This window comes from Schistocerca gregaria, chromosome 3 (assembly GCF_023897955.1).
Source record: "Schistocerca gregaria isolate iqSchGreg1 chromosome 3, iqSchGreg1.2, whole genome shotgun sequence".
Classification (NCBI taxonomy): domain Eukaryota; kingdom Metazoa; phylum Arthropoda; class Insecta; order Orthoptera; family Acrididae; genus Schistocerca; species Schistocerca gregaria.
Genome location: NC_064922.1, coordinates 174,249,735 through 174,262,846, shown reverse-complemented (window position 1 = coordinate 174,262,846; position 13,112 = coordinate 174,249,735). Strand labels below are relative to the sequence as shown.

The 13,112-nt window shown below is 38.9% G+C and overlaps 1 protein-coding gene across 1 annotated transcript in view; it reads left to right on the top strand.

The window, feature by feature from the left end:
* Positions 1-13,112, top strand: part of LOC126353895 (serine/threonine-protein kinase SMG1-like) — a 364,235-nt gene that overhangs the window by 300,973 nt on the left and 50,150 nt on the right. The window contains exons 40-43 of the mRNA XM_050003118.1: positions 138-281; positions 7,291-7,481; positions 9,330-9,655; positions 10,970-11,151. Coding sequence (XP_049859075.1) covers positions 138-281; positions 7,291-7,481; positions 9,330-9,655; positions 10,970-11,151 — 843 coding nt within the window. The remainder of the gene's footprint in view (positions 1-137; positions 282-7,290; positions 7,482-9,329; positions 9,656-10,969; positions 11,152-13,112) is intronic.

The following is a 13,112-nucleotide window of genomic DNA, read 5'->3' as shown; positions in this document are numbered from 1 at the left end:
AAATCTAAATGCCAGTATTATTATTATTATTATTATTATTATTATTATTATTGCAACTTGTTAAAGGAGATTGTAAAATCCTTAAATTGGCTTTGTAGAAACGTGATATATTCTAATTAAATGTCTTGTGTTTTCAGAATGCACTGGCTTGTGTCCATGGAACACAGATACAGCAGTGGTTGACACAGTTAAATCAGGAGTCTGAAAAGGATTATCACCTTGTTTTTGATCTGGTCAAAGAATTTCTCCAGAATGCTGGACAGAGTCAAATGATAGTTCAGGTGAGTTCTTTAACTATGAAATAGAAAAGAACATATGAAATCTGTAATTGGTTTTGTCATCGCTCATTAGTTTCATACTTTCTAAAAATTGATAGAGTAAGCTTCATATTCATTACTTTGTATACATATAACTTTGATGAAGGCCTCATTATCACCACCACCATTATTACAATAATCATCAACATCATAATGTCAAATTAGTGAAAATTGCAACCCTAATTGAGACTCCCACATATAAATGTAAACTTGGAGAAAATGTAGAACAGGGTGCAATAAATAAGTGATAAAGATTGCAGAGAGCTGTCATATATACAAATCCAGCAGTGCTTCCCATGCAGATCAGAGAAATCATTGCACCAAACTCTCAGAATGAAGTCCCCTCAAACGAATTGGAAATAGCAAAGAATGTGGAACTATTCCACATCAACAATGAAGAATGCAGTGCTAGTGAATTCAAGTGACAAGCATCTGACACATTAGTTTGTCATATCATGAAGTTTTCTCTCAAAGAGAACATGATACTAAAACAGCAGTGCATTTGTGAAACATGTGGAACCAGTGCATAGAAGAAAGACCTATGCACTGCTAAGCCAGTTGTGATCGTCAGTATACATTATGGCCACTATCTTATGAGCTCAGTCCTGACAGATTGTTTTGATTACAGAGCTGACCCTCATGCTAGAACATTTCAACAGACGTGGAGCTGTCTGTGTGGTTGGATTTGATGTCATCTGTTAAAAGTTGAGCTGCTGTCATGCATAACATTCCAATGACAACATTTAGCATTCCCTTGTGCCTCAGACCAAGTGGGAGCTGCTAAGAGGTAAAATGTTGCATTGAAGTTGATCTCATATGTGTAGGACACTGTCGTAAGTACTGCAGTCTTGGAGTATGCATTGTGGGGTGTCAAAATGGTCACACTCTAATTGCAACTAAAGTGTCATTTTTATGTACCACCAGGAGCTGTCGATAAAACATCTTTATTTGCTACCATTTTGAATTGATGCATCAGCAGCTCCTGCTAGTAAATAAATAAGACTTTCTTTAAATGTTTATGGGGCAGTTGTAGTTGTTTGGGAAACAACTTGTACAACTTAACAGCAGGAACTCCTGTACCAGTAATCTCTTATAGCTGGTGTTATCTACTCCATCCTTCAGGCAACTCCACATCTTTTGTATGTTTCAGTAGAATGTTGAACAGCTACATGTGGCTAGAAATGTACGAATTATTCTTCTTCTTCTTGTATTAGTAATAGTAGTAGTAATTCTGAAATTCAGGTGTGAAGACTGATGAAAAGTATTGTAATTGTAATCTGTTCCGTAACAGCACTTAATCCATGATATAAAGCTTATTTCAGATTCATGTTTCCTGCTGCTGCAGTTTTCACATATGTTAGTTTTAATTTGATTCTTAACGTTCTTTTTCTACTAAGTACTTTTCGTGCTGTATTTACCTGATTGTAAGATGAAAAGGCCAGGTTGGAATATCAGCAATATTACAAAAAGGAAGATTGCTACTCTTTGTAAAATTAAGCTTGCGGACAGACATAATGAAAAGACTGTTCCATATGGACTGAATAGGAGTTAATTAAACACACACTTTATAAAAGTCAAAGTCCTGTTAGATGCTCAGACTTTATGTACAAACTGAATTAACAAGGGCTAAGTCCTATACGAAGTAAACTTGTCTAAGTCTGGCGTATAGCCATTTGAAAATTAATTCGGAATAAATTCAAAAGTCTACCATGATGACAGCCCCATTTTTCTTCTTCGAAGAGGCATTGAAGGCAATAAGTCTACAGCTGACAGTTCCTTGGGCCGTGAAGTCGGACATGAATGGCAGCGATGTTGTGATAGCATCCTTGAGTGAGAATCTTGATTGATGAAATCCTTTTAGAATTGGCACTGACTGAGGAAACTCACTCTGAGCAAACTGGTGTGGTCTGGGCTGGCCCAAGGGTTGGCTCCCAGTGAATGAATGGTCAGGGCATGGTCATCTGTCTTCTGGGAAACTTTTCCTGGTGTGTTAGGCTTCTGTGAAGCACTAATGTGGTAGAAGTTGCTGACACCACAGGTTTTAAGCCTCAGTATATCACTAAGTTTTTATGTTGTATAATCACTTAATATAGGGTTCATACTACATCTGTAGATGAGGTTGTTTGCCAATTTTTTTTTTTAAATGGAAGGGTGGCGCCAGTTTGACTAAGCAATTGTACAAATGTGGTGAGGTGAGTGGTGAGTAGCCATGGGATGTAACCTACATAACTTGCTTTTTATGAACATCTAGGGCAAATCAGTAGAAAGAAAAGAAGGGAAATCTGAAATGTGGAAGATATATCTAATTCTTCTTTGTACTCTTGTTTCCACTCCATGTGACCCGTGTTTACATTTAGTGATTTTGCTGTTTCCTCTTAGTTTACTGTTCTCACGTGAAATGAAAACAACAGTTTTCTGTGGCTCGAGCTATCAAGTGAATTAAAATACATTCACATAATTACAGAAGGCTAAAATATGTTGTTATTTTATTTTCACATTTCTGACAGTCAAGCATTAATCACATTGCAGAATGATGAAGCTATTTTTGTTGGTTTGCTAAAGAATTTAGCTTTGATTAATATTTTCCATTGAAGCAGTCAATATCTTTGAAACGAAGTGTTTAATTCCATGCTATAGGCTAGTTTCAACTGTTCACTGCATTTCAAGGGCATGTTCTCATCTGATAGCGCATATGGCCTTATGCTGTAATGAAGAACTAAACATGAGATAATATACACTCCTGGAAATTGAAATAAGAACACCGTGAATTCATTGTCCCAGGAAGGGGAAACTTTATTGACATATTCCTGGGGTCAGATACATCACATGATCACACTGACAGAACCACAGGCACATAGACACAGGCAACAGAGCATGCACAATGTCGGCACTAGTACAGTGTATATCCACCTTTCACAGCAATGCAGGCTGCTATTCTCCCATGGAGACGATCGTAAAGATGTTGGATGTAGTCCTGTGGAACGGCTTGTCATGCCATTTCCACCTGGCACCTCAGTTGGACCAGCGTTCGTGCTGGACGTGCAGACCGCGTGAGACGACGCTTCATCCAGTCCCAAACATGCTCAATGGGGGACATATCCGGAGATCTTGCTCGCCAGTGTAGTTGACTTACACCTTCTAGAGCACGTTGGGTGGCACGGGATACATGCGGACGTGCATTGTCCTGTTGGAACAGAAAGTTCCCTTGACGGTCTAGGAATGGTAGAACGATGGGTTCGATGACGGTTTGGATGTACCGTGCACTATTCAGTGTCCCCTCGACGATCACCAGAGGTGTACGGCCAGTGTAGGAGATCGTTCCCCACACCATGATGCCGGGTGTAGGCCCTGTGTGCCTCGGTCATATGCAGTCCTGATTGTGGTTCTCACCTGCACGGCACCAAACACGCATACGACCATCATTGGCACCAAGGCAGAAGCAACTCTCATCGCTGAAGATGACACGTCTCCATTCGTCCCTCCATTCACGCCTGTCGCGACACCACTGGAGGCGGGCTGCACGATGTTGGGGCATGAGCGGTAGACGGCCTAACGTTGTGCGGGACCGTAGCCCAGCTTCATAGAGACGGTTGCGAATGGTCCTCGCCGATACACCAGGAGCAACAGTGTCCCTAATTTGCTGGGAAGTGGCGATGCGGTCCCCTACGGCACTGTGTAGGATCTAACGGTCTTGGCGTGCATCCGTGCGTCGCTGCGGTCCGGTCCCAGGTCGACGGGCATGTGCACCTTCCGCCGACCACTGGCGACAACATCGATGTACTGTGGAGACCTCACGCCCCACGTGTTGAGCAATTCGGCGGTACGTCCACCCGGCCTCCCGCATGCCCACTATACGCCCTCGCTCAAAGTCCGTCAACTGCACATACGGTTCACGTCCACGCTGTCGCGGCATGCTACCAGTGTTAAAGACTGCGATGGAGCTCCGTATGCCACGGCAAACTGGCTGACACTGATGGCGGCGGTGCGCAAATGCTGCGCAGCTAGGGCCATTCGACGGCAAACACCGCGGCTCCTGATGTGTCCGCTGTGCCGTGCGTGTGATCATTGCTTGTACAGCCCTCTCGCAGTGTCCGGAGCAAGTATGGTGGGTCTGACACACCGGTCTCAATGTGTTCTTTTTTCCATTTCCAGGAGTGTAGTACTGGTACTCCAAGAAAATTTGCACCCTGAAAACCACACTCAAAAGCTTAATATAGGGTTAAGGCCTTCTTCATTGGAAATCAGGACATACAAATGTGCCCTTTAAGTAAACACTTTAAATGTGCACATTTTAGTACGATTCCTGAAATACCGATGTTCTTGGAGAATCATCTGATGTTTTGTTTCTTTTATGATATAATGTAAGATGTTTTAATGTTTTACATATAAGAACGTAAGGGCGTCCTACGTCATCGTAGCTGTGCAAGCGTGGTGGCGTCTGTTATCTGCCACTCTCTGGCAACTGCTGAAACGAACCTGTTTCGAACAGGTCACGGGAAAATATTGGGAATGGTGGTTTGGAAAGTGTTGCTTTCAAAGTAAATTTCCTTTTATACAAGTTTAACTATGTGTGACAATATACGGTGAATTTCTTAAATCGCAGAGCGTTTGACAATCATTTAAAAATCAACGCTCTGATAATGAGCTATTTAGAAGATCGGACATTTACATCGTCATTAAAAATTTTACTGGCTTAAATTTTCCTTAGCTTATTAACCTTAGAGACCAATATTATAGCTGTCATCAGCTGGCAAGATCACATGATGTGAGTGATGGCTAGCATACACAAGCACATCGCAATCTCAATTTCAGTGCTTCGGAAAATAACATTTGTTATACGAAAATATGCAGCATACATGTTGCTGCACATCAAAGATCTTTCCAAAATGTGTTTCCGAAAGTGACGGGAAATTCTATGCCCGTGTATAAAACCATAACCATTCAAAGGATTGACAATTTTTTTAAAGTTCAGAGGAAAAATATACTGTCACTTAACACGAAGAAAGTGTATTTATACCTGGGAGAAATTGTAACCAGGAAATCCGGGATTTATTTATTTATTTATTTCCCTTGTTGCGTATACAACCTGTAATAATGCAGTTATTACTTACAAAGACAAATATGTGCTACAGGCCACTGATTGTGCTTCACAAATAGAAGGAAGCAAAACCTGTATGGACAGTACAAACTGCCTTTATTTAGTTGCATGAGATGAACCAGAAAAACTTAGATTTGCTGATGCAATTGTTATGTTTTTTCATAGATAACAAAGGTCTTGGAAAAGCAGTTGAATGGATTAGACAGTGTCTTAAAAAGAGGTCAGGTGGCGAACATCATCAAAAGGGAATTAGATTAGGAAATAAGACACTAAAAGTAGTGGACGAGAGTTGCTGTTTGGGCGGCAGTGTAAACTGACAGTAGCAAGAAAAGCATTTCTGAAAAAGAGGGATTTGTTAACATCTAATAAAAATGCAAGGTTCAGCAAGTCTTTGCTGAAGGTATTTGTATGGAGTATAGCCTTTTATGGAAGTGAAATATGCATGATAAGCACTTCAGGTAATAACAGTATAGAACCTTTAAAAAACTTCAGAATAATACTAAAGATTAGATTGATAGATCAGATAATTACTGAGGAGACACTGAGTAAAATTGGAGGAATGAAAAATGTATTGCACAACATTGGCTAAAAGAAGGGGTTGGCTATTCTGAGGGATCAAGGAATAGTCAATTTGGCAACAGAGCAGAATGTTGGGGGTGAAAGTTGTGGAGGGAAAGCTTGGTATGAAAAATTGTGGAGGGAGATCTTGGCATGAATGTAGTTCGCAAGTTCAAAAGGATGTAGGCTGCAGTAGCTATGCAAGAAAAGATGCTTGCGCAGGATATACTAGTGCAGAATGCTGTATCAAATCAGATTTTAGACTGAAGACGACAATAACTGTTGTTCACCTGAATCCAATTGTAGCCAGAATTGAAATAATTATATAAATGGATGAATACTCTACAATAGCACACATTTCTTCATGAGACAAGTTAATGCTAATAAAAAATTGTTCACACAGGACATCTCAAACATGGTACTACAAATGAAACATAAGCTTCAACAGTGGTGCTAAAGCTGTTAATGTCCTACAGCACTATTGATTTTCAAGGTCGGTACCAAATAATAAAGTAGACTTCTAAGCTGAATTGGTAAGATTTCTGCTGTCAGCTATAGGGAGCCAAGGGGATAATGTGGTATTGTCATTCCTTGTGCTTGTAATGTCAGTGCTGTAAGCACTGTGCATTATAGCCGTTGACTGTGGAAGAAAATCAAAGCTGTGACTCGATTGAAAAATATGGATTTAAGAGTTCGCAGTTCAAAACTGGCTCACACATACAGTATGATGCTGGTTTCAAGTTAGTTAAACAGAGGGCACAAACAGTTGTGCCTCAGACAGAAAAATTGGTGTGACAGAAGTGAATATTGTGAGGTGGCATCAGATGCAAAATAAATTAAACTGCCAGTTGCACAGGCCATATTTTCAGGGAACTGAAACGGGGAACGTTTCATGAACTGCAGAAGCAGGTTGTTCAGTATGTGTGGGAGAAACACAATGAAGGCCTCCCAATTACAGTCAATAATTATCTGAATGAAGACACTTGAAATAAAGAGGAATTTTCCAGTTGCATGTATCACAGAATTCAAAGTAAATACTGGTATGTGCATGAGAATTTTGTTCAGGGCAGAGCTTTTTGTAATGTTGAATACTTAGCGTGTGTTACAAATAAAAATTTCTCAATGAGCCCCTTCAAGAGAAGGGCATTGTATTATATTTGTGGTCATCGTATAATTGGGTAAATACAGAAAAGCGTCTCTGGCACAACAACAAAAAGTTGCTGTTGTCTGTATATTTTTACCTTAGGACAAATACCACTATTTATTTGTCTTTTCCTCACTAAAAACTGTTGTTTTTCTTTTGTTGCCTTCAAATAGTGTGAACAATCTGAAAGTGAATTAGGAAGTCTAGCTAAGCAACAGACAGCAATGATGCGCAGTTGCTTGGACTTGTTGAGCCACTATGGAACTGTGACAAGTCTTTACCCAGTCTCGTACCTCAGTAGCCATCGTTCAGCCTGCTATCGTAGATGGCTAACTGCCCTACTCCAAGATCTGACCTTGGACAGGTGAGTGTCATTGACATCTCAGTCTTAATTGCCTTTCAAAATACTGCCAGTCAAGGAACATTTAAAAATAAGTCCTAATGATAGCTCTAGAAAAATACCAGTAATTTTTAGTCACTTTAAGTTTTTAAGTGCATGCATACATCCTTTCTCTATAATGCAATGTGAAAGAAGTTTTGGCATGATCTCTCAGGAGTTCTTTGCATGATTGATTAAAGTGCTGTGCCTCCAGGTGTTTGACCAAGTTGTTGTTGTTGTTGTTGTTGTTTGCATTTTATGCACAGAATTTCAACAGCCAGTCACATACTTCATAGCTGTGAGTTGCACTCCTGTGTGTATTTGCTGCCCGCACTCCAGCGAGTCTCAAAATAATGAGTAGATCAGTTGTCGAAATATTGTGCATAAAATGGAAGCACAGCACTCAGAAGTTTCAAGTAGTTAATAACAACACAAATATAGCTTTTTATCAGAAAGGTGTTGCAGATTAAGTGAGTAAACACAGAAGAGAATTGTTATTTGTAACAGCCAGCAAATTTTTAGGTAAAAAATTTTAAAGTTGTACCATCACTATAGGAAGAGATGCAATAAAGCAGTTAAGAAAAGTGGCAAACTTTTATGGCAGCTGTGAAGAAACCACAACCAGTTTGCATTTTTAGTCCATTTTAGGTATATCTCTGATCATGTGTGAAGAGTTAATAGGACACATTTTAAAATGTGAGTCTCCCGAATGTATAATTCATAGTATTTATACTTGTTTAATCTTGTCTGTGCACACCAGCCATGAGCCAGGCTTTCTGATTTCACTTTTGCCTTAAGTGATAAATGCTGAAGACACATACCAGAGGGGAAAACAGGAGAATCCTGAGCAGTTCTGTGGTATAGTTTCCTCAGGGATTTATAGTGGACTGGAAATGAAAGGAATTGTTTCTAGCAGATGGAGGGGACTTGGCTGTTTTCTACCATATTGATATGATTTGGTAACCTAGGGCTTGATGCAAAATGTTTAAGCCTTTCTGTATCTGAACTTCGTATCATTGTCAGACACAGTATAGCGAAAGGGCTTTACCTGGTGTATGCACATCATCCCTTCGCAAAAACTGGGTAACACATCATGTCTCGTGGTATATAGGAACGAAAAAAAATAGCATTGTTGCTCATAACAAAATTTGATGGCAAATTAATGTTAAAGTAGTGTATGCTTCGTAATGGGTATATAATGATGATGAAGCTATTGCATTTATAATAAGAAAATAACCTCGGATCCTGGCCTGTTAGGTTTGTGGTCTGACTGACTTGGTGAAAAGAGCGAGGGGTGGCGGCTGGGTTGCCGAGTAACCACTGTCATTTCAGTTTTCTCTGTATTATGTTGCCTAGTTCTCACAAGTGAAAATTCATCTGCGAGAATGGTGTTTGTCTGGACAAAAGTATATTGAAGTGTGGGACAGTCAGCAGGCCAATCAAATGGGGAGGGGGGAGATTGATTTGGAAGATGGTAAAATGCATTGTGTCTCGTAGAATTAGTTATGAGATACCATTATTACTTTTGCATATTAAGTGAGTTGCAGACTTGTGTATTTTCAAAGAACTTAAAAAAATTAATTTTACAATATACTTACAGTCGTAGAAATATGTGCAATTAAAGCAGCGGTTCAGCGCATAAAGATGTTGTGACAGTGTTTGGTTATTACTTTTTTTGCATTTGAGAAAATAGCGTGTTACTGAGGATGGAATGTTTTGATCTTTATACACAATTAAAATTTTGCCATATAGATGTTAAAGCAATTCATGTTAACTGCATCAAAATGTTCATCGCTACACTGCGATAATTTACTCAATTATCTGCCACAACAGGTGCAATGAAGTTGCCGAGCAGTTCAGAGCTACATTCTCTGCTGATGTGGTTGCTGCCAGCAGTTCACACGCAATGTCACAAGCATTCCAGCTACAAGCCGCTCTGAGCGAAGCGAACAGTAGGCTACAGGAATCTTTTGAACGTGTCTCAACGACGGAAGGTCTGCCTGAGCCCCAATTGGAAGCGCAATACATAGATGCCTGCACATCTGTCAGTACTTTCCTTCACACAGAGCCTGGTGCTGCACCGGCATTGGAATGTGTGTGCATAACTGCTCTTTGTGCACTAAACAAAAGATACCTTATGATGGAAGCAGCTGCTGCCAGTAAGTTTGAAAACTGAGGAGATTATAGATTTATTGATAGTTACCAGAGTAATTAAAAAACCTGCACAGACCTAATTAAAACACCATCAGTTCACAGTTACCTACTGTACAGCTGTGATTTGACACAATATGAATACATGTAATGTGGGAATTGTTTTTGAACTTATTTTATAATAATAGTCATTTCGTGCAGCACGTACTTTTACTAGAAAGAATGGGAAGTAAATGTGCATTGCATTAGCTGTTCTAAGAGCAAATAATGGTGATTTTTATAGTTTATGGTTGGGTGCCACTGTGTAACAGTAGCTTGAACATCCAACTTAGTGAGTAAACAAACAGAAACATTTGTGTGTGGTATTTAGTCTGTGAATTGTATGTTTTACATTTCAGTTTCTGCTGACTTGAAATGAGAAGGTATCCTCCAATGCATGTATAAGTTTTACTGCTTAGAGATTGCTGTGTGGAAAGTCATCCTCAAAACACAGACATATATTTGTCATATCATATTTTATTAACGACGTGTTCATACTACTCTTAGCAGTAAACTAAAAGTAACAGTAACCTTAACTAAATCACATGGTTACACCTTTCGCAGTGCTGTATTGTCCTTGGAGGGTGTTGAAGCCATTTCCTTTTCACTTTCCGTTACATTCATGTCTTGGTAGAGTTATTGTTGGAATTATCATTGTTCTTTGAAAGCATCTGGTCTGTATCTCTGAATCTGAAAACAACCCTATTTTGCCATTAAAAGATTTCACTTTCAACTAGACATGTTAGTCGATAGATTCCTATTGTGTTCTAATGATATTGTAGTCATATGATTCTTAAGTGCAGTACAACTGCCAAACAGTGCAATAGATTATTGTATTACAGTGTTGGTCTTGATTATGAAATAACCTAAAACATTTAAATTTAATAGTATCTATAAAAATATTAAATGACCATGGAGTCATCAAAGTGAAATTTTTAGTTTAGTCTCCAACTCTGTCACACAAAACACTGAATGTGCTCAGCAGGTTATTGAATTAATGACTCACCATGAACCTGACTCTTTTCTCCACTAACTTGTCTCAGGTCTGCCATAAGGCTCTTGGGAATGAACTACAGCTTCCATTTCCCGTGCCCCGCTGCTAGTAATTTTGTTAAAATGAAATAAAATAGTAATCAGTTGCCTCAGATAATCAGGATGTTAAATGACTAATATTGTAGACTGGCTTAAATGTTTTCTGTGCCGAAGTATGCACAGTCTTCTCAGACATTGCTCCTAGTTAATAAGAGTGATATTGCAGTCTGTATAATCTGTAATCCTTTCAGGTGCTGGAGACTGCTTGGTTGACTTGACATCACGGGATGGTGACTGGTTTCTGGATGAAATGTATCTAGTCAGCAGTCTTGTAACAGAGCTTACAGCAGTTTTACCATCACAACCAGATCCTACTGTGCAAATCGTTCTGCAGTGTTTAAAATCAGCCAACAATATTTTTAAGGGTCTACAGGTAGGTTTTCAGTCTTTAATACTGAAATTTGTATCAAATATTGCAGATCTAACAATCAGATCAAGAAGCCAAATCCAACCTTGGGCTTGTTTTCCTTCAAATCTCCTTTACATAAAAACTAATACCGTTATTTAATATTCCTACTACATTTAAATAAAACATAGTCAAACCAGTTTAAATTGTATTGTCCACTAGCTGGTACCTGACATGTTGCTGCCACTGAAGAAATACATGTGGGAATATTGTTTGTCATTTAGATAGAAAGAATGATATTTATTTTAGTGTCAATAATGAATACATTTATTGACACTGAATGATATATGTAAAGGATAAGTATAAATTGTATCCATTTTATTTTGTTAACTTTAATAGCGAAGTGCATTAGGGTACACAGTATTTATTGTTTTTATGTCTTCAGCAAAAACAAACAAATTTCTTGACTGTTCGACTTGTGAACATGCAACACACAACTCACCACGTGAAACACGTGGATTTTCTAGATTCAATCTGCACACTTGAAATGATTGACCTTGTGCCTTGTTAATGGTCATTGAGAATGCAAGTCAAACGAGGAACTGCAGTCTTTTTCAATCGAATGGCATATCGGCGAGAATGTTGGGAGTGCATGGAACATGCGCATCTCCGTCTTTTGACTTTTCATTAAGAATAGTTACCGCCATGTCATTTGGCATCAGTTTCTTCACAGCGAGTCTTGTTCCATTGCATATTCAGATTGGATTAATGCTCTGCAAGAGAATAATTTGCACGCTGATTCTGAGTGACAATTTGTGCACTTGCACACCAGAAAATTCCAATAAATTAAAAAACTAAAAAGCTTGAGCGAATAATTAACAAACTTGTCTGCATTTATGATGTTGCAAATCAATTTGTAGGTGACAGAATCACATGCAATTTGTTCTCTGATTGTATTGTTGAGTGCATTGATGTCAGTGCTTTTGGTTGCCAAAATAACACTTTGGAAAGCCATTCATGATTTTTATAATTGTCAACAATTCGTTGAAAAACTGTCTAAATGAGGTGTCCTATGAATGGCACAATGACGTGGAAGTTCAATGGAAATGAGTCAGTTTGTATTAGCATCAGCTGGTACTTATCCTTCAATAGTATTCAATAGTTGTTTTGAAAATGTGGCTGCAGACACACTGCACTGCAAATGTACGCATATGTTGATCTTCAATGTGAGTTTTCACATGTGTCTCCATAGATGTGATGCTTTGAAGCAAGTATTGAACTGATTAGCTGGTTTTGATGTAGGTATCACTGGAATTGTTTGTCTGGGGTTGCCAGATAATAAAATGTGAGCACCACCAAACCGTTGTCCATTTGATCGTAAATCTTAGAGTTCGATCAAGTCTGTCAAGCGATTTCTTATGAGCCATAGTGCATTTGTCTCGGACAATGACCTTACAAAGCGACATAACTTAAGCCAAGCCAGATCCTTTTGAAATGCTACATTTTGAAGCTTCCGAGAAATGCATATCAAATGGCAATTTGAGCGTCGAATGCGCTGTTCGTCCACCATCTAATAATGTAACTGCAATACGTGATAAAGCTAGCTGAAGAAATTCCATTTTGAGATTGAAGTTGAGCTAATATCAAACTGATGAATATTTTTCCAGGGCGTCCAGGTGCATCAAGGAAGAACAGACTATCTCTGCCATTTGACTCTACATTTGTAATTGTGTTGTAGGCCAATTTCTGTTCCGCAGTCAAAAGCTGTACATTTGCTTCAACAAATGCACTCAAATCATTAGCATTGTACTGCTGTTCTCTCGCCAAATTGCAATCATTAAGGTAAAGTGCAGAACATTCTGGCACAGTCATGCCAAGATGGAAGAGTTCTTTGTTGTTAGTCATTCAGCATATGTCCTTGATTTTTATCAGAGTGTGATCAAAAATACTCTCTGAAAAATCTATGGACCTGTCGTTGCTGACAGTAT